Below are 20,843 nucleotides of genomic sequence, written 5' to 3'. Positions count from 1 at the left end.
CCACCCTCCCCTTCCCCCCACTCCCCACCGTGTTCTCTACCTCTGCCTTTCTATTTCTGCCCTTTAAGATCATCAGCTGCTTACTGTGTTCCTGAAGTAATTTTCAGAAAATCTACTCTTGTACTAACTGCTCTGAGTAGAAGCGTACCTTGGCTTGTTTCCTAACACCCAGGTAACAACACAAAGCATCTAAGGTCAAAGAAACTTTGACTATTCTGTTAAAACTTATCCAATCAAAGAGCCATTTTTAAAATGAGACTTTCAGTAAGCTGAGTTCTCTCTATGTTAGAGCTTAATTCCTTCTATCTACTACATTACTTAAGTCCTTGCAAAATGTCTCATCTTTGGTCCTGAAAAGAATCTCTAATTGTCTGAACTATAGGTAAGGTTAAAAATATCCAGCTAGAATCTTTTAAGCTAAATGTAGTATCAGCCATGTCCAGTCACATAAAACTCATCTAATTTCATTCTCCTCCCCATTTGGTGCTAACTAAATGAAAACACAGAGGCTACAAGGAGCTCGAGCTCTTTTTTGGGGGGGCGGGGGCGGGGGTCTCAACTACCAAACCACCAGGGAAATCCCCCACACACTTTTTTTTTAATTGGCTCTAGTTCTTCTTTACATGAATCTTCATTTCTCTTACACCTGCATCTAGGTGTAAGCAGTCTCATCATAAGATTTGGTCAATATCAACTTGCAGACATGAACATTGCTGATATCATTTGACAAAGAAAACAAACCAGAGAGGTACACAAATAGGTGGGTCTGATTTTTTTTTTTTTTTTTTTTTTTAGGAAATACTTGGTTCTACAGGAATCTAGGATTTGAGGCACTGCACTTCAAAACAAAATACTACTTACATTTTCTAGGAGGCAAACAGCAGCAGGATTCCCACGAAATGCTTTTGCTGTGAATGCATCTGCTATGAAAATAGGGAACTTCATTTTCCTTGCAATGTTTCTGCAAGCTCTCAAAATTGCTAGTAGCCTGCTTTCATGCTTGTTGCTGCAAAAAATCAAAAAGTTAATGTTTTACTAGCATTTTCCAGGTACAAAGTCAAGCAATTATTCTAACACACCTAATACACATTTAAAGTGATCCTCTGATTTTAAGCCTCTAAATTGAATTTGTTTTAAATTACTGGATTAATATTTTTTCATAGTGTACACATACTTAACAACATAATCATATTCCTAGAGTAGCCAAAACTACATTAGGCTATGCTTTTAATGAAGTGCATGAAATTTTCAAGGGGCATATATGTTGCTTATAGTTTCCCAATGAATATTACTGCCCTTTTAAAATAATGCATTTTTTCTAATTATAAAAGTATGCCCATTATCGCTTCCTTAGTGGCGCTGTGGTTGAGAATCCTCCTGCCAATGCAGGGGACACAGGTTCAAGCCGTGGTCCAGGAAGATCCCACATGCCGCGGAGCAACTAAGCCCGTGTGCTACAACTACTGAGCCTGCACTCTGGAGCCCATGAGCCACAACTACTGAAGCCCGTGCACCTGGAGCCTGTGCTCTGCATGAAGAGAAACCCACGCACTGCAAAGAAGAGTAGCCCCCGCTCGCCGCAGCTGGAGAAAGCCCACGCGCAGCAACAAAGACCCAACGCAGCCAAAAGTAATAAATTTATATTTTTTTACAATGCCCATTATAAAAAAAACTTGGAAAATCAAAAAGTGACTCATAACCATGTAAATCAGCAATAACTTTTTTTTTTTGGACTTAACATAATCAAAGGAGCCTCATGCTTTAATTTTGTGTTATTTTATAAATCTGCAGATGGAGACTTTTTAACTCATGATATAGATTTGTTAAAATAAAGCTTTTCATTATAAGAATAACACTTTCTCTTTACTGAAAACCTGTAAAATATAGAAAAGCAGGGTGGGGAGGGGATCTCCTGTATTCTCATGCCCTACAGAGAGAAATTCTGTTAAACATTCTCAGTGTTTCCTTTGCTTTACTAGAAAGCATGGGTTTTGTCATAGGCATGGAGGGATTCTTCCCTCCCAAAGTTATAGAACTTTTAAAATATTCAGCAAATTAGAAGGTGCTTTGTTTAAATCTAAAAGAAATTAACCTATCCTAACATGTATTTCTTGTTCTCAACATTAAGATAAATAACAGTGGGACGCCTTGCTGGCGGCCACACCTGGCACCAGCCCACTGGCAGCTCCCAGGCCTACAGGTTTCTTTTTCTTTTCTTTGTGTGTAATTTATTATACAAGTGTTTTGCTTAACTTTCTTGCCAAATGCCTACGTTTTTCTGCCTTTTTTTTTTTTAGGTATAACTGATGTGTTACTTTCAGGTGTACAACATACTGATCCGATATTTTTATATATTGGGAAATGATCTACCACAATCATTAACTACCTACTTAATCCATCACCATACAAAGTTACAAAAAAAGGGTTTTTTTGTGTGTGATGAAATTTTGAAGATCTACTCTCTTAGCAGCTTTCAAATATGCAATACATTATTGCTAACTATAGTCACCATGCTGTACATGACATTCCCGGGACTTATTTATTTTACAACTGTAAGTTTGTACCTTTTGACCCCCTTCAATAACTTCAGTAAGGTTGCACCTTCTGACCTCCAAGCAATAACATTATTAATATTTTAGATATACAGTTTTTAATCATAATTTTTACCCTTTTAACAGTATAGCATGCGTATAAATGCTTCAAAAACATCATTTTAATAGATTTACAATAGGTTCATGCATATGCTATAAATTATTTAACTATTTCCCCTTTGGTGAGTATTTATTTCTAATTTTTCACTTGTAAAGATAATGTAGTGATCAAATTTTTTGACTGTAAATCTTGGTCTGCATTTCTGATTCTTTAATTATAATAGATTCCCAAAAACCAAATCCCTGGGTCAAAGTGTACAGACATCTTAACTTACACATACAGTTAAATTTATCTTCAGGGCTTCCCTCGTGGTGCAGTGGTTAAGAATCCGCCTACCAATGCAGGGGACACGGGTTCAAGCCCTGGTCCGGGAAGATCCCACATGCCACGGAGCAACTTAGCCTGTGCGCCACAACTATTGAGCCTGCGCTCTAGAGCCCGCGAGCCACAACTACTGAGCCCATGTGCCACAACTACTGAAGCCCACGTGCCTAGAGCCCGTGCTCTGCAACAAGAAAAGCCACCGCAATGAGAAGCCCACGCACCGCAACGAAGAGTAGCCCCCGCTCGCAGCAACCAGAGAAAGCCTGCGCACAGCAATGAAGACCCAACGCAGCCAAAAATAAATAAACGAATAATTTTTTAAAATTTATCTTCAGAGAGTGTATCAACTTAGCATATGAGAATGCCCCACCATTGGTGATCTGATAGATTTTAAAATACCTTGAACTTTCATTTGTGTTTCTTGGATTATTCTAACCAGACTGCAAAGAGCATAAAGTCAGAACCTCTTCTTGTTTTTCTTTGCTACTAAAATCTCAGTTTCTAGAACAGTGCCTGACACAATAAATGTTTATTGAATTAAGTAAATAATATACTGAGCATGCATCACAACTGAACTTTCATACATTGACTGGCAAATACTTAGGGCTTCTCAACATGGTATCATCTGCCAGCCAACATTTCAGTTTCAGTAGCATCACCATTACTGACAGTACACTGCAGTTTGTTGATGTAATTATTTGGAAATTTTATTACAGATTGCCTTTATTATTTTAGAAAAATTGAATAGAGACCAGAAACAAATTAAAGTTCTGACAATGAAGCATAGTTTTCATAAATAGAATTGACACTGTTACAGAAATCATAGGTATGCCAAAAGGAGCAAGTTTTTAGCCTCATTGAACTACAGCCCCGTTGGTCTCAGCCATCAGCTATGTGTTCAATTGGATGAGAAAATCTATATTGAAAAGACTGTATAACTTTTCTACAGAGATCATAAATTACATGTTTATGTTTTTAAAATGTTTCTTTAGATAGTCTTGTTTTCTTGCTCTAATTTGGTACAGAAAAATAAAATTCTACAACTAAGTACTTTATCAGGCTTCTAGAAATACTGCATTGCTTCTCAAGTGAGAACATTTCTTTAAAGGGAAAAATCCTCCAAGACTCTAATATCCAATGTCATTTGCCTGTTTGACAACAACTCCTCTCCACCCCACCCCTCCCACACACACACTTGCACTTCTCTTTTTCTAAAAGAACTCTGATTTTGTTTGGGGAGGCAATGCGCCCGGCCCCATCAATGTATCATAAATGGTCTAAGCCAATCTGTATGATTTCATTCTCCTGTGCCAGATGCTCCCTCTTCCAGATCCTCTTGCAGCTAGAGATGGCCATAGGACCCATTTAGAGCAAGATTGCTGGAGAGATTCTAGGGACAATCTTTGGCTTTCTGATAAAAGGGGCAGATGAGAAAGGAAAATGGACAGCCTCTTTTTCCCCCTCCTCTTTTTCCTGTCTTGAATATGTTGCTGATGCCTGGGAATGCAACGATCATCTTTTGACCATGAGGTGACAAATATGAAGAGAAAAAGCTAACAAACTAGGTAAGGAAGAAATAGTATAGGTTCTTTACAATGTAGTTAACCTGCTAAATCAATGTTAGATCCTCCTACTTCCAGACTTCTTAAGTAAACAGCAAATATCCTTAAGGTTCAAACTATTGTCAATCCATGGAGTAGCCAAAATAATGGCCGAAGTAGCCAAAGGTGTCCACATTCTAATTCCAAGAACTTGTTAATGTGCTATGTTGCATGGCAGCAGGGAATTAAGGTTGCATATGGGATTAAGGTTGCTAATCAACTGATTTTTTTTTTTTCAACATTTGAAGGCAGGACTTTTTAAAAAAATTTTATTTTTATCTTTGGCTGCATTGGCTCTTCCTTGTTACGCGCGGGTTTTCTCTAGTTGTGGTGAGTGGGGGCTACTCTTCGTTGCGGTGCGTGGGCTTCTCATTGTGGTGGCTTCTCTTGTTGCAGAGCATGGGCTCTAGGTGCACAGGCTTCAGTGGTTGCAGCAAGCGGGTTCGGTAGTTGTGGCACCCGGCCTCAGTAGTTGTGGCTTGTGGGATCTAGAGCACAGGCTCAGTAGTTGTGGCACATGGGCTTAGTTGCCCCGCAGCATGTGGGATCTTCCCAGACCAGGGATCAAACCCGTGTCCCCTGCATTGGCAGGTGGATTCTTAACCACTGCACCACCAGGGAAGTTCCAACTGACCTTAAAATAAGATTATTTTGGATTATCCCAGTGGACTAAATGTCACAGGGGTCATTAAAAGTGGAAGAGGGAGGCAGAAAAGTTCAAGGCAGTGATTTGAACATGCTGTGCTGCTGGGTTAAAGACAGAGGAAGGAGACACAAGCCAAGAAATATAGATAGCCTCTAGAAATTGAATAAGGTGGGACTTCCCTGGTGGTCCAGTGGTTAAGAATCCGTGCTCCCAATGTAGAGGGCATGGGTTTGATCCCTGGTCAGGGAAGTTCCTCGACCCCATGCCATGGAGCATGGCCAAAACAAACAAAAAAAATTGAACAAGGCAAGGAAACAAATTCTCCCCTAGAACCTCTAGAAGGAACAAATCTGGATTAGTCAGTTGAGGATGCCATAACAAACCACAGACTGTGTGGCTTAAACAACAGAATTTCTTTTCTCACAATCTTGAGGCTGGGAAGTCCCAGATCAAGATTGATTTTATCCCAGTGAGACCTATTTTGGATTTGTGACCTTCAGAACTATAAAATAATAAATTTGTGTTATTTTACTCACTAAATTTGTGATAATTTGTTATAGCAGCAACAGGAAATGAACACAATCCAGTATTCTGTTACTTGCAGCCCAGCAAAATCCTAACTGCTGCACAAATTTCCAAGAACAATAATAATAAATACTTACTGAGCACTTATTATGTGCTAGACATGGTTCTAAGAGCATTTAATCCTCAGAGCATCTCATGAGATAGATCCTTATTATAATCTCCATTTCCATTTTACAGGTGAATAAACAGAGGCTCAGAAATTTTAAGTAACTTGCCCAAGGTCACATATTTAGGCAATGCCTAAATTTGAACCCAAACAGTCTAATTGAAGAGTCCATGTTGTTAACCACCGTGCCTTAGAATATATCCCAGGACCAGAATTTGAGGAACTCTTACTTAAGGAACTAAAATCTTAGTTCCATGAAATTGTAAACTACCACTGCATAAGAGAAATTTTGTCTTAAGTGTTAAAATACTTTAGACCATCTTTGAAATGAAAACTCAAGAGTTTAAAAATTCTCTTAGAATTTGCAGACACTCAAGAATACAAAGGACCCTGGTACAAGAAACACTAAATAATTGTACTATGTATGAAAACTAAACAAGATTTCTGATTAAGTAAAAAGAGCTCTTGGTCAAGTGTGAAAGTTTCTTAAGCATTTTTATTTGTTCTAGAACAGTGCTTTTCAGATTTTAGCATTCATCAGAATCACCTGTGGGGATGTATTAAAACACAAATTGCTGGACTCCATGCCCAGAATTTTTTATTTCATAAGTTGTATTAAAACACAAATTGCTGGACTCCATGCCCAGAATTTTTTATTTCATAAGTCAAGAATTTACATTTCTAACAAGTTCCCAAGTGATGCTGATGCCGTACTTAGAGACTCACTACAAAAAGAGCATGAAGTTTCTAACACCATAAATGTATTAAAACTATCTTTCTAAAATGTATTTTATAAATTTAATTTTTATTCTCAAAGGGGAGCAAAAGTATTTTTATTCATTTAATTTGATTAATATTCCTGTTTGTGCTCTATGGTAACCAGTTATGCTTAACATAGGGTTCACATTAACAATTTAATTTTCAAAAATTACTGTGTATTTCCTAAACACCAGGTACATGCTAGATTTGGGGGATAAAATGATGAACAAGTCACTAACTCTCTGTCAAGGTATTCTCAGTCAGTGAGGAGACCAATGTAAAAATTATAAAATATAAAATAAAAAGATAAAGATACAATGCTTATGAACACAAGGAGAGAGCAATAACTCTGCCCAGGAGACAGTCAGAGGGAGCTGCAGAGATGAGGTGACATTTGAATGGGTCCAAAAACATATACAAAAAAATGTCCAGCAGTTCCATAAGGGGGGAACAGGCATCTTGGGCAGAGTGCATGGATTAATCCCAGGGTAAACAATTCAATATGGAAATAGATGTGGCAAGAGGATAGGAGAGGGTGGAGTTAAGGCTGTAAAGATCTGCTGGAGCCAATGTTCATGATTTCTTCTTTATCTTTGTGGGTTCAGAAATCCAAAGTTCAGTTCAACAGCTACTGTGTGGCAGGCAGACTCCAATACTAGGCACCAGGGAGAGAAGAGAATCTCATGAATGAGCCATACACCTCTACCCTGAGGATCTAATCTAGAATTTACTTTTGAAGATGTCTTTTTTCTTTTTCTCTCTCTCTCTCCTTAAAATTAGTTTTGGTTTCATTCCTATAAGGAAAAGGCAGGATTAACATCCCCCTGAATTGCTGAGAGAAAATTTGAGGCAGGTAAAGTTTAAGCAACTTGCTTTTATTTACCCAGTAAATGGGCTTGCACAAATTTTGGCATCCAGTCAAATGGCTGGTCCTCAGGTGCAGCTATCAGGCAGGGCTCTGAGCAACTATCCAGCACTGTGTTTTTCAAATGATCCAAATAATTTAAATTATCCTTCTCTAGTTTCACTGACATTCCGTTTGGACACCTAGAGTGGCTTTACATGTCCCTCAATAATGCCAAGCAAATATGCTGTTTAAAAAGAAATAAATTACCCCCAGAGGGTACAAGCTCATAAATCTAAATTCATATGATTTCAGGACTTCCCTGGTGGCGCAGTGGTTAAGAATCTGCTTGCCAATGCTGGGGACACGGTGTCGATCCCGGGCCGGGGAAGATCCCACATGCTGTGGAGCATCCCATGCACCAGAATTACTGAGCCTGCGCTCTAGAGCCCGGGCTCTAGAGCCCGTGAGCCACAACCACTGAAGCTCGCGTGCCTAGAGCCTGTGCTCCACAACAGAGAAGCCACCGCAATGAGAAGCCTGCGCACCGCAACGAAGAGTAGCCCCCACTCACCGCCACTAGAGAAACCCCGCGCACAGCAACGAAGACCCAACGCAGCCAAAAATAAATACATAAAATAAATTTATAAATTCATATGACTTCTCAACTACTCATATTTATCTTTTATAACTCTTTAGTTTTTAATAATCAAATTAGTATATGAATATAATCCTTTTATAAACAATAAAATAGTACGGAAAAAACTAAAATCCCATTTGACAATTCCCTGTCCCACTACCTTCCCCGGAGTTCCACTGGGTTTGTTTTTGAGAACACAGTAGACACCTTCCTGAATTCTAATCTTGGTTCCATTTACCATGGAAATGTAGGGAAATCATAAACCTCCCTTGTTCAAATAGCTTAGTCATTAAACCTGCCCATGGGTATGCCTGGGAACACTGAGGCTTATTTGTCCCTCTGTAACTAACTGTCTTAGCTTGTTTACAGTCTCCTGTGGCTACAGACAACAGAAAGTTGATTTCTGTTATTCTGTAGCTGTTAGCATAAAAGAATCCACTTAGCTTTTGCTTATGACTACTGCCTCAAAACAAGGATACTCATTAATAAATGCCAGTTTAGTTCTTTGAAAATGTAAATACTTACTAATAGAGCACTGACTGGCATTCAAAGTGTACTTGAACACAGTCTACTTGCTGGTGAAAAGAAAATGAGTATAAAAAATAATTACAAATTATAAGTAAAATAAGTTTTTAAATAAAAATTTGGAAGAAAGTCTATTTTTAAAGTAGTTTCATTTAGCTACTAAGACCATATATATATATATATATACACATACACACACACACACACACATACACACACACACACATACACATATATACGGCATTCAACTACTTTGTGTTTACTTTTACCCATATTTCCTATACTTAATAGAAGCTCTGAAACACTTCCTTTGTTCAAATATTTTTAGACTCGTTCTGATTTCCTCAACTACATTTATGTTTGAATACCCACTGTTTTGGATGGAAATTTTTCACTTTTCTGTTAAAGTTTACAGTTCTCATCTTATCGTCATGACTTACCATTTATCAACCAAATTATTGTCCCCCGCTTCCTCTCCCCACTGGTAACCACTAGTTCTCTATATTTGTGAGTCCGTTTCTTTTTTGTTATATTCACTAGTTTGTTGTATTTTTTAGATTCCACATATAAACGGTAACATACAGTATTTGTCTTTGTCTGACTTATTTCACTTAGCATAATACCCTCCAAGTCCACCCACATAGTTGCAAATGGCAAAACTTCATTCTTTTTTATGACTGAGTAGTATTCCATTGTATAAATATACCACATCTTCTTTATCCATTCATCTGTTGATGGACACTTAAGGTTGCTTCCATATTTTGCCAATTGTAAATAATGCTTCTATGAACACTGAGGTGCATGTATCTTTTCAAATTAGTATTTTTGGTTTTTTTCAGATACATACCCAGAAGTTGAATTGCTGAGTCATATGGTAGTTCTATTTCTAGTTTTTTGAGAAACCTCCATACTGTTTCCCACAGTGGCTGCACCAATTTACATTCCCACCAACAGTGTATGAGGGTTCCCTTTTCTCCACATCCTTGCCAACATTTGTTATTTGTATTCTTTTTCATAATAGCCATATACATATGTTCTTTATAGATATTCATATTCATATATATAATATCTAGTTAATACAAAAGCAAGCAGTAATGGAGGAATAGAGAAACAATAAAGACATGACATATAGAAAACAAATAGCAAAATGGCAGACTTAAACCCCACCTTAATTACATTAAATGTAAATGGCTAAATTCACATCAAAGGGATTTTTTTAAAAAGACATGATCTAACTATATGCTTTCTATAAGAGACAAACTTTAAATTCAAAGACACAAATAGATTGAAAGCAAAAAAATGGGGAAAAGATATGCCATGCAAAGTATAACCAAAAGAGAGCTGGAGTGACTATACTAATAACAAACAAAATAGACTTTAAGACAATATTTGTTACTACAGACAAAGAATGACTTTTTTTTTTTTTTTTTTTTTGCGGTACGCAGGCCTCTCACTGTTGTGGCCTCTCCCGTTGCGGAGCACAGGCTCCGGATGCGCAGGCTCAGCGGCCATGGCTCATGGGCCTAGCCGCTCCGCAGCATGTGGGATCTTCCCAGACCAGGGCACGAACCCGTGTCCCCTGCTTCGGCCGGCGGACTCTCAACCACTGCGCCACCAGCGAAGCCCAAGAATGACATTTTATAATGATAAAAGTATCAATCTATCTGGAACATATGACAGTTATAAATATGCACCTAACAACAGAACCCCAAAACACATGAAGCAAAAACTGACAGAATAGAAGAAATAGACAAATCAACAATAATAGTTGGAGACTTCAATGCCTAGTTTCAATAATGGATAGAACAACTAGACAGAAGATCAACAAGATTTAACAACACTGTAAACCAACTAGACCTATCAGACATCTCTAGTACACCCCACAATAGCAGTAAACAGCACATCCTTCTCAAGTGCACATGAAGCATTCTTCAGAATAGACCACATGTTAGGTAGCCCATAAAACAAGTCTCAATAAATTTAAAGGCCTGGAATCATACAAAGTGTGTCCTTCAACCACAATAGAATAAAATTACATTTTAATAACAAAACAAAAAGGAAATTTGGGAAATGTGGAAACTAAACACCATTCCCCAATAATAAAAGTGAAGCTCCCCGGAGAAATGGCCGATTCTAGGGCCAGGGTAAGGAAAATACCAGATGAGCCTGCAGCATCTTCTAGTACCAGAAAGTAAGGCAGTCTCAAAAAATAAAAAGGATAGGGGCATGTCAAAGGGATATAGAAGCCAACCTGAAAGTGCTCCCAGTGGCCTAAGCAAGAACAATTTGAGCAACAAAATTAGTAATGTAGTAGTAGATTATAACCCAAAGTACAAAAATGAATACCCACGAGTCTGTACTGACATATATAAAAGATGAAAGAATGAAAGAAAGAAAAACCTTACAGAATAATATCAAATAATTTATCTAGCTACTCTCTCTTCCAGGAGATGGAGTTTATTTATTTATATAAATTTATTTATTTATTTATATTTTTGGTTGCGTTGGGTCTTCGCTGCTGCGCGCGGGCTTTCTCTAGTTGCAGAGAGTGGGGGCTACTCTTCGTCAACGTGTGCGGACTTCTCCTTGCGGTGGCTTCCAGGAGATGGAGTTTAAATACCCCTTGAGTATGGGTGCACTCAGTGACTTGTTTCCAAAAGAGTAGACCATAGGAAGAGGATAAAAAGCAACTTCACAGTGGAGAAATCTGGCAAACACTACCTCACCCAGGTGATTAAAGGTAACACCATCAGTGATAAGTCATGTTGACAGCATATACTTTTGATATGGTGTGATGGGAATGGCACTTTACTTCTGTAGTCTTCTTCCCAAGAACACATTACTCTTGTCTAATTATGCCAAAGACATCAGAGAAATTCCAACTGAAGGATATTCTACAAAGTACTTGACTAGAGGATGCTAAGGAAAATGTTGACTAATGTAATTTAGCATCCCAGATCAGATACTGGAACACAAAAAGGATGTTACAGAAAAACAAGTGAACCCCAAATGAAGTGCAGCGTTTAGTTAATAGCAATGGACCAATGCTGGTTCATTACTTGTGACAAACATACCATAGAATGTAAGATGTTAACAACAAAGGAAACTGAGTGAGAGGTATACAGGAACTCTTCGTACTATCTTGGCAACTCTTTTGTAAACCTACAACTATTCTAAAATTTTTAAATAATTAAAAAAAACAAAACAAAACTGAGGCCTGCCAATAACCATGTAAGGGCGCTTGGAAGCAGATCTTCCATCAGTTGAGCCTTGAGTAACTGCAGGCCCAGCTGACACTTTTTTTAAAAAAATTTTATTTATTTATTTATTTATTATCTTTGGCCACGTTGGGTCTTCATTGCTGCACATGGGCTTTCTCTAGTTGTGGCAAGCGGGGGCTACTCTTCGTTGCAGTGCATGGGCTTCTCATTGCGGTGGCTTCTCTTGTTGCAGAGCATGGGCTCTAGGCACACAGGCTTCAGTAGTTGTGGCACACGGGCTCAGTAGTTGTGGCTCACGGGCTTAGTTGTTCTGCGGCATGTGGGATCTTCCCAGACCAGGGCTCAAACCCGTATCCCCTGCATTGGCAGGCAGATTCTTAACCACTGCGCCACCAGGGAAGCCCCCTGTTGACACTTTTGATTGCAGCTTTATAAGAGACCCTGAGCCAGAGGCACCCATCTAAGCTGCCTTCAGGTTTCAGACCCACAGAAACAATGAAATAATAAAAGTCTGTTGTTTTAAGCTGCTAAGTTTTAGAGTAATTTGTTAACAGCAATACTAAGTAATACAGTATGATTTCTTTTTTCCCCAGTTTTACTGAGATACAATTGTTACACATTACTGTGTAAGTTTAAGGTATATAGCATAATAGTTTGACTTACATATATTCTGAGATGATTACTGAAGTTTAGTTAGCATCCATCACCTCTTATAAACACAATAAAAAGAGAAAGCAAAATAAGAAAAATGTTTCCTTGTAATGAGAACTTTTAGGATTTACTCTCTTAACAACTTTCATACATCATATAGTAGTGTTAATTATAGTCATCATGCTGTATATTACAACCCTAGTACTTACTTGTAAAGTATAATTTTTTTATATATAATATTCAGAAGCAGCCACTGCAAAACATAGGGACAAGATGCAGTCAATCTGTTTGAATTATATTTCTCATTATTCCTCATTGTAAGTTAATCTGTTCTCATTCCAGTTTTTACAAGAGATTCTAGACCAAATTTACCTAGCCTGAGCCTATCTCCCTAAACTATCAGAATGTAAAAGCAAAATATACGTTGGTGATCGCCAGCTATATATCCTAGCACATATTAATTTCCTACTAGACACATCCACTTGGATTGTATATGGCACCTCAAAATCAGTATACTCAAGTCCTATATTCCCTATGTCAGTTACTACCCACCATCAAACCCTAAACCAAAAATAACTCATCCTTGACTTTTTACTATCCATCCACAGCTTCTCTAATCAATCACTAAATCCTGCTGATAATGGCTCCTAAATATCTCAAAGACATCCTCTTATATCTATCCCAGTACCATTGTTCTAATTTAAGAGCTCATCATCTCTGCTGGGCCTTCTTTGCTAGACTGTGGTGAAAATTAGTTACTTAAATAAGTGCCTCCACCCCCAATATAACCATAGTTATTTATACACTAAGAGGCATAGGTACATATATGAAGAAACATATTTTTATCTACCACTCAGAAGCTTAAAATCATGTGTGGGGGAAGAGGGGAATGGTGTGTTACTCTTAATGGTACAGTGTTTTCTAAGTTATCAATGTGCTTATAAAATATGAAAAGCAGTACAATAGTTTGACTTAAATTCCTTAAGTAGCTATCTTTTGTAGCTGCTTTCCCTGTTCTTCACAGCAATCCACTGGGACAGAAATAATGTTCAACACTTTTAATTATTTTCAAAAATTAGAGAAAGTGTGCTGGGTGCTTTTTTCCTTTTAAGTTGCAATTTGTTTACTTAGTAATTATTCCAATTGGATGAGACCTTTTGGCTTCCCTAATCCCAGAATGAACACTAGGGTGACTTGAAGATACAAACAAGTATCAAGAATGTAAACTGTAATTAAGTCTTGTCTTGAGAAATAATTTTGAATTATGATGGAGAAGACTACTGCTTTCTAAAGAGAGTAGATATATATGATATAAATCAAAGAACAAGCATTTCACAAAACCTTAGTAAGACAGATTTAGTGTTCAAAAGGCATTAACCACCTTAATTAGACACACTCCTAGAAACTTATTTGTGGGTTTGTTACGTTTTTAGCTTATTTGATTTTCCTGTAGCTAAAAATATTGTAATCCAGTTTTTACATTATTTCAGAATGCCAGTGGGGGTATGTGAACAACTATCTTAGCCAATTTTTAGTTAATATGCCTTCCCTCCCCCAAAAGAGTACAGTCTCTTTCAATTTCTCTTTCTTTCTTTTTCAGGCTCTGCATGGAATTTTCCTGTTTCCTTCATCCTGGTGGTATAATCAGGATCACGTGTTAGCTGCCTTGTTTTCCTCTGGGCCGTGTGGGTACTTCTATTTCCTTCTCCTTTTTCATCTCTTCTCTCATTTTGGCCTCTAACAAGACCCTCTGCAGGGTCCCTCTGATCTCTGTACTAATAGGAAAGCACTGAAATGACGAAAAGGAAGACAAAGAGAGAGAAAAAAAAAGCAGCTGGGAGTCCTTAGTTCTAACCATCTCTATGGAAACAATTCCACAGAGACCAATCTGGAAACAATTCAGTACTGACCACTGGAGCAATGGTGAGCCAATCTCACCAAGCCTTACAGGACTCAACTTGCAAATGAAAACAGTTGATAGACTTTTTTTTTTTGAGAAAAGTAATAAAATAGGAAGCCAAATAAAAATTAAGTTTACCCCTATATAACATACTTTTTTTTAAACTCAAAACTTCCTACTTGCTGTAATAATAAAAAAGTCAAAGGCATGCATGTGCTAATTTCAAGTCCTTCCCAAGCATTCACACTGGCAAACAGCAGAATGCCCAATACAACGAAATGTGGCCAAAAAAACAAAGAAAGCATTGCAGTTTGGTGCTGAAAAGTCTTAAGAATGATTTTAGGATTATGGCCCGTAACAATAAAAATATGTGGAGAGAATGGCAAACTCATTCAGGCAGTAAACAGATTGTTTGAATTCACGCAAGGGGTGAAAGGGATTACAGAATTCCATCTACCAAATCAGATTGAAAGACAGAAAGAATAAAGTAGTGATGTAATTTGAATCCAGGGAAGAACTCCACCTGAAGCGGGAGCTTGGAGTCTTACTAATAAAGCAATCATTAGAGAGAGAAAAGAAAGCTCCCCTGACACCCTCACAGTGTCAGACACCAAGATACCAAGTTTCAGTCCTGTTCAAAAGTCTCCAGCCAATAAACCGTTAACTGCAGGTCTCCAGAGATGGTAACTGCAGTGTTAGTTAGAAATAACTTCAATTTGGGGACTTCCCTGGCAGTCCAGTGGTTAAGACTTCGCCTTCCAATACAGGGGGTGCGGGTTCGATCCCTGGTCAGGGAGCTAAGATCCCACATGACCTGGGGCCAAAAAACCAAAACATAAAACAGAAGCAATATTGTAACAAATTCAATACTTTAAAAATGGTCCACATCGGGCTTCCCTGGTGGCGCAGTGGTTGAGAGTCCGCCTGCCGATGCAGGGAACACGGGTTCGTGCCCCGGCCCAGGAAGATCCCACATGCCGCGGAGCGGCTAGGCCCGTGAGCCATGGCCGCTGAGCCTGTGCGTCCGGAGCCTGTGCTCCGCAACGGGAGAGGCCACAAGAGTGGCCACGTAACGGGGGGAAAAAAAAAAAAGGTCCACTTCTTAAAAAAAAGAAGTAACTTCAATTTGCCTAAAATGATGTTTGTTCCCTCAAAGGTTATTTACATCTCCAGGTAGGTACATAGTGCTTTAAGACCCTAAGCCCCTGGAGTAAAAACCACTTGGGTTTAATTCCTAGCTTCTGCCACTAGGTGTATGACCTTGGGCAACTTTTTACATTTCTCTAGAACTCAGGCATACCATCTGTAAAATGGGGATAAAAATAATTATTTTTCAGGGTTATAAAGAGTCAGTGAATTGAGCACAGCATCTAGCTCAAGCAAGCTCTCAATAATTGTGAGCTATCCTTATTACATTATCCAGTTTCGTTTTTCTATCTCTTGTAAATGATGACATTGCCCCTTCTCCCTTTCTCTAAGGGTTATTTTGAGGGAGTGGTCTCAAGAAAGACAGTAGGGCATTATGACCCAGACAATTCTTACTGTCGCACACTTGTCTTACGCAGGTTTGAGAATGCATTAAAGCCACGAAATGGAAGTTTCCATTATATGACGGTAACTGGCCTCCTGTCTCCACCCTACACACTGCAAACCTCATGAAGGAAAAATTATTCAAGCTTCTCCACTGCTAATACCCCTTGCGCCCCCTCATCCCACTCTCGACGGGCTTCCTAGTGCCTGTAGTACAAAGTACAAAGTCTTTGGATACTGAAGGTGTACAACTTAGGTTCGGCCACATTTGCAACCTTCGGGAACATTCCTGTACTCGAACTCATTTCCTTCTCTCCCTCGCATTTGACATACGTTCCTTCGCTTGCACTTTAACTTGCATTGATCTCGGTACCAGGACTGCCCTCCACTCTTACAGAAATTAGGCTTGCTTGTTTTTTGGGTTTTGTTTTTGTTTTTCCCTAAAAGCTGTCACTAGGAACCTCGGTGGTATGCGAGTCTGCACAACCAAAAATTATTTTTTAGGCGTCACTTGTTCGTGCAATTTTCAAGAATGCAAAGCACTATTCAGAAAACCCGAAATCGGGTGCCTCAAGCGGCTGATGGGTCACTGAGATTACAAAATGGGAGACATTACAGGTGAGAGAGAATGCGAAAGCGAGAAGAGGAAGCGAGGAGTGATCTGCAGGGAAACTTCAATCATGAACATCCTCCCCCTCGCCCCCAACGATGGGGCGGCTGGGCCGGCAGTGTCAAAGCCGGGGGAAGGAGCCCCAGCCCAAGAACCTAAATCAGGGCCTGGCGGACACTCTTGTATCTTCCCAGCTGAGAAGCCCTACTATTTTTACCGCATAATGCAAACATGGTGGACAAGAAATGCCCTCCCCGCGTTTGGCAGCCGAACCACGTGGCTCCCTTTCCACGCAGGTGACGCTGAGGTAGGGGCGGGGCCTTTACCGAACTTGTTCTTGGTGCGGCAGAGCAGCAGAGAACTTTTCCACACCCCGACGCCACGGTTCCTGCAACACAGGACCACTATTGCCTCTTCACATCCTCCCCGAGAGAGCAGAAAGGTGACCTCTGAGGATCTGATAGTTTTATGGGAAGCAAAAAGGTGGAGTTCGCAACCTCTTTCTTTAACTGGACTACCTCCGGGCTCCTCTCCACCTCTCCCCACAACAACCGGGCTTCTCACCAACGCGCAAGCGCACTTCCTGCCGTCCGCTCCAAGGCTGGGCTGACTCTCTTGTCTCGCGTGAGTGGGGCCTGCCGGTCTTCCTCGCTCTCGCTCCACCCCCTCCTCCTCGCTCGCTCTCTCCCATCCCCCCAAGCCAGTCGCTCTGCTGCGCAGCTCCCTTAGCGGTTGCCGCCGCCGGAGACGGTTGGAAGAACCGTTGTGGGAGCGCTGCACGAGGCGGGCGACTTCTCCCTGCTCACGACCGGACCCCCTGAGCACCGGAGTCGGTGCTACTGTCGCCCGACAGGGTATCTGAAGTAAAAGGGGGTAGGTTGGGCTGGTGGTTTCGAGAGCGGAGTCGGGAGAAGGACGAAAGAGCGACTGGGAGGGGGTGGGGCTGCGGGGGGGAAGTGTGGAGGTCGCCGCTCGGAGGCGGCCAGGCTGCGCCTCCCAGGCGATCTCCCACTTCAAGGAGGGCGGCCTGCCGGGGGGAGGATTTACTCAGGTGGAATTCAGTGAACGAAACCGAGCCCCGAAGTGGGGGTCATCCAGCACTTCTCCTTTCCCTGCTGGTTTGGCCTCCGCCATTTTGGGTACGGCGGCGCGGCCAGCTCAGCTTCCCGCCCTTCTCATCTCTTTCTGTTTTTTGCCCATCAGCTTCCGAAAACTGATTTATAAGTCCGTGGGGTGGTTAAAGGTCCGTGGAAGGGATGAGGGTGGGGAAGGAAGCGAGCAGGGAAAGGCTGGGCACTTGGGTGGCGGGAGGATCTGGGCCGTCGGGCGCGCTCCCGATGGAAATGGCGCCAGATGGGCCTGGCCTCCCACCGCGGCCTCCCTTCCTCCGCAGTCTCGGCTGGGCTACCTGGGCCGGCGGGACTGCGAGTGACTTCTGACGCAGATTCCCAAGATGAGAGAGGCTGGAGCTGGGGGAGGAAAGCCAATGGCGACGAAGGCGCTCAACTCCCAAATCCAGGACAAAGGAGCCAGACGGCCTCCTTTGTAATTCCGCCGCCCGGTGGCGAAGGTTTTTAAGCCAGGCTTGGCTGCCGGGCGGGGAGGGGGGGAAGGGGCGTACTCTCCCTAGCTCTTTGGTCTCTAGGGCAGCTAGATAAACGAAAAGTCTCCGGGGCGGAATAAAGGACGCTTAGCCGGCCCTTATAGTCCAGATTTGGAACTTCGAAAAGAGTACGTACTCATTTTCCAAAGGGTTTTTTTTTTCCACGCTTCTCTTAAACGTATCGAAAGACTTTGTGGGTAATTGTTTTGTAAGCAGAAAAGCGGGTGACTTACCAGATAGGAATGTGAAATGGACTTATTTCAAATAGGTCGTCTGGATCCAGTGAACTGTGGAACTAGGCTTTTGGAACCTGTGGGCGGGGGTGGGATGGTTTAGCAGTGGTTTTGTGTAGTTTGGTAAATATTGATTGGGTTAGAATTTAAGTAGGAGTTTTATTTTGGGGAAACGGTTGTTAAAACACAACCAGTGATGGCAAAACTGTGTATAGGAATTGAATGATTAAATCTCCAAGGGTTGGATTTTCTGCAGAGATTGTTTGGGGATTAAGGCTGTAGAAGTAAGATACTTAAAAATACAGTTAGGGTTTATTTTCTTTTGGTAGCTAAGCATGTTTTCTATTTGGTGTAGGGCTGTAGTAATGTTTTGACCAAGAAAATAAGCCTGCTCAACAGAAAGGCAAACTGCAAGTTCAGTCATGTGATGCTGTGATGATTTTCGGTCCTTAGAACAGTCGGAGAACTGGTTCTGTAATTTTCACTGAAGACCATACAAAAGGGACAGGCAGGCTATTTTTCCAGCTTTAAAAACAAAAAACTCTTCCTGTTGTTGAAGATGTTTTATGATTCTTGTGGACTTCGAAAAGAAAGCCCAGAGTTTTCTATACTAGTTTCCTAGTATGTGATGTAACAGTTTCCCTGCTTGGATTACTCTAGAAACCTTTTTTTCTGCCCTCTTTTTCATCTGCATCATAATCTGGAAATCCATCTAATTGCCTTTATATTTTTAATAACTGTTCTGGTGTTCTTGGCTGAACTGCAGTGGCTGGTAACATTGTTCTAGAGAAGAACTTGATCATTTTAGAGACCTCACCACCTTTAGGTACTAGAGGTGTCTCTAATTTTGTTTTTATTTAAAAGTAATGATGGGACTTCCCTGGTGGTCCAGTGGTTAAGACGCCGCGCTCCTAATGCAGGGGGCACGGGTTCCATCCCTGGTCGGGGAACTAAGATCCTACATGCCTCATGGTGTGGCCAAAAAAAATTAAAAGTTCAATTAAGGAGCAAGCACAGTGAAAGGGAAATGATGTAAAATTACCATGTTAAGCATTTCATCACCACTTATTGACCAAATATTGAAGTTCCTTCTCATTTTTTTAGCAGCAGTGGACTACCATTTAGAAAGTTATTAATGCATCAAACTCTTACTGTGTGTATTATACTTAGGAAAATAGTATATGCCTCTATGTTATAAAGGAATTTTATCTCTTGGTCTCTGTTAGATGCTTTTTCTTAACAGCTTTGGGATACAGTTCACATACCATAGACTTCACCCATTTAAAATCACACAACATGTGGTCTTTTGTGACTGGCTTTTTTCACTTAGCATAATGTTTAGGAAATTATATTTAAAATCTCATATAGAACTGACTGAAGTTATTTTAGTATTTCAACTGCTGGTATTTTAATTGGTGCTAACACTAGGAATTCTTTAAAAAGCATTGTGATTAGCCATGACACTGTTGCGAAGAAAGGTTGAGGTGGATTATCCTGAATAATTAGGAAATGCCATTTAGGTAGTTGCCGAGACAGCTTTATTAAGGTATTAGAGCAGATTGTCTTTTTTTATGTGTTTAGAGTTCGTCTTGGTTTTGTTTTGTAAATAGAATTCTAGGTTCAAATTTTGAGTTTTGAAGAGATAGTAGAGTATGGCTTTCTTTATTGTGTACTCTTCATAAACATGGGATGGAGAGTCACCCTATAAAATAGTTTGTCTTCCGAATCTGCTTAATTTATCCTGATTTAGAATTGTGTTAACAGCTTGGTATTTTTTTATAGGCTATGTTTGTTGTTTTTATATAGGTCTCATTGATATAGGCTGATCCAAAAATCAGAACTAGTTTGCCTAGTATTTCTTGGAAAGTGCTAATAAGATTTATAGTAAAGATACGTCAGTTTTTGTTTTTGTTTTTGGTATTTGTTCCTGAAACAGTACCTTTACATTGAAAAAAAGGAATGTTCTAAATGAAATAAAACCACCATATCTACGGTCTTTTCACAACAGATTAGATTGGCTTTGCAAAGTTCTTAAGTTTTTCATGAGGAAGTTAATATTTGAGGTTAGAGCCTCCCTATTTTTTCCTATTCTGTTCTTAAATTCCCCTTTGTAGAAAACAGTTTTTAGGTTGCTGACAGTTTTTGTTAAGAAAATGATAAAGATCTCCAAAATGTCTCAATTTTTTCCTCAAAGCCTACTTTCAGGGTGACTCTAGAGCTAGTTTTTTAATTGTCTAGCTAATCACATATCCTAGTAAACATTTCCAGAGACCCCTTTTTTTCCTCTTTCTCTCTGCTTTAGACAGTTCCTAAGGACACTTGAAAACTTAAGCCTTTGTTGACTTTGAAAAAGACTTGTAACAGTCCTTATTTCCTTTCAAGATTCAGGATGGTTTCCTATCCTTTAAGGTTC

General features: G+C 40.1%; 3 protein-coding genes across 7 annotated transcripts in view; all 3 read right to left on the bottom strand.

Annotated features, from left to right (window-relative positions):
* PBLD (phenazine biosynthesis like protein domain containing) overlaps nucleotides 1-993 on the bottom strand; it is a 52,364-nt gene extending 51,371 nt beyond the window's left edge. For all 4 annotated transcript variants that reach the window (XR_004522610.2, XR_002176564.3, XR_002176563.3 and 1 more), the window contains exon 1: nucleotides 862-993. Coding sequence is in view for 1 of the 4 variants with exons in the window: in XM_019936205.3 (XP_019791764.1) it covers nucleotides 862-945 (84 nt within the window). In the remaining 3 variants the exon portion in view is untranslated. The remainder of the gene's footprint in view (nucleotides 1-861) is intronic.
* The window catches only part of RUFY2 (RUN and FYVE domain containing 2), an 82,796-nt gene continuing 62,835 nt past the window's right edge, over nucleotides 883-20,843 (bottom strand). For both annotated transcript variants that reach the window (XM_073793547.1, XM_033842228.2), the window contains exon 18: nucleotides 883-1,006. In XM_073793547.1, coding sequence (XP_073649648.1) covers nucleotides 995-1,006 — 12 coding nt within the window. In that variant the 3' untranslated portion in view covers nucleotides 883-994. The remainder of the gene's footprint in view (nucleotides 1,007-20,843) is intronic.
* LOC141276767 (uncharacterized) lies at nucleotides 4,845-18,337 on the bottom strand. Its single transcript, XM_073793734.1, has 4 exons — nucleotides 18,334-18,337; nucleotides 17,915-18,244; nucleotides 16,921-17,640; nucleotides 4,845-7,328 (listed from the first exon to the last, which is right to left on the bottom strand). Exons 1-4 carry the CDS (start codon nucleotides 18,335-18,337, stop codon nucleotides 7,261-7,263), a joined length of 1,122 nt encoding a protein of 373 aa, XP_073649835.1. The 3' UTR covers nucleotides 4,845-7,260.

Source organism: Tursiops truncatus, chromosome 16, assembly GCF_011762595.2.
Source record: "Tursiops truncatus isolate mTurTru1 chromosome 16, mTurTru1.mat.Y, whole genome shotgun sequence".
Taxonomy (NCBI): Eukaryota; Metazoa; Chordata; class Mammalia; order Artiodactyla; family Delphinidae; genus Tursiops; species Tursiops truncatus.
This window is presented reverse-complemented; position numbering and strand designations above follow the sequence as displayed.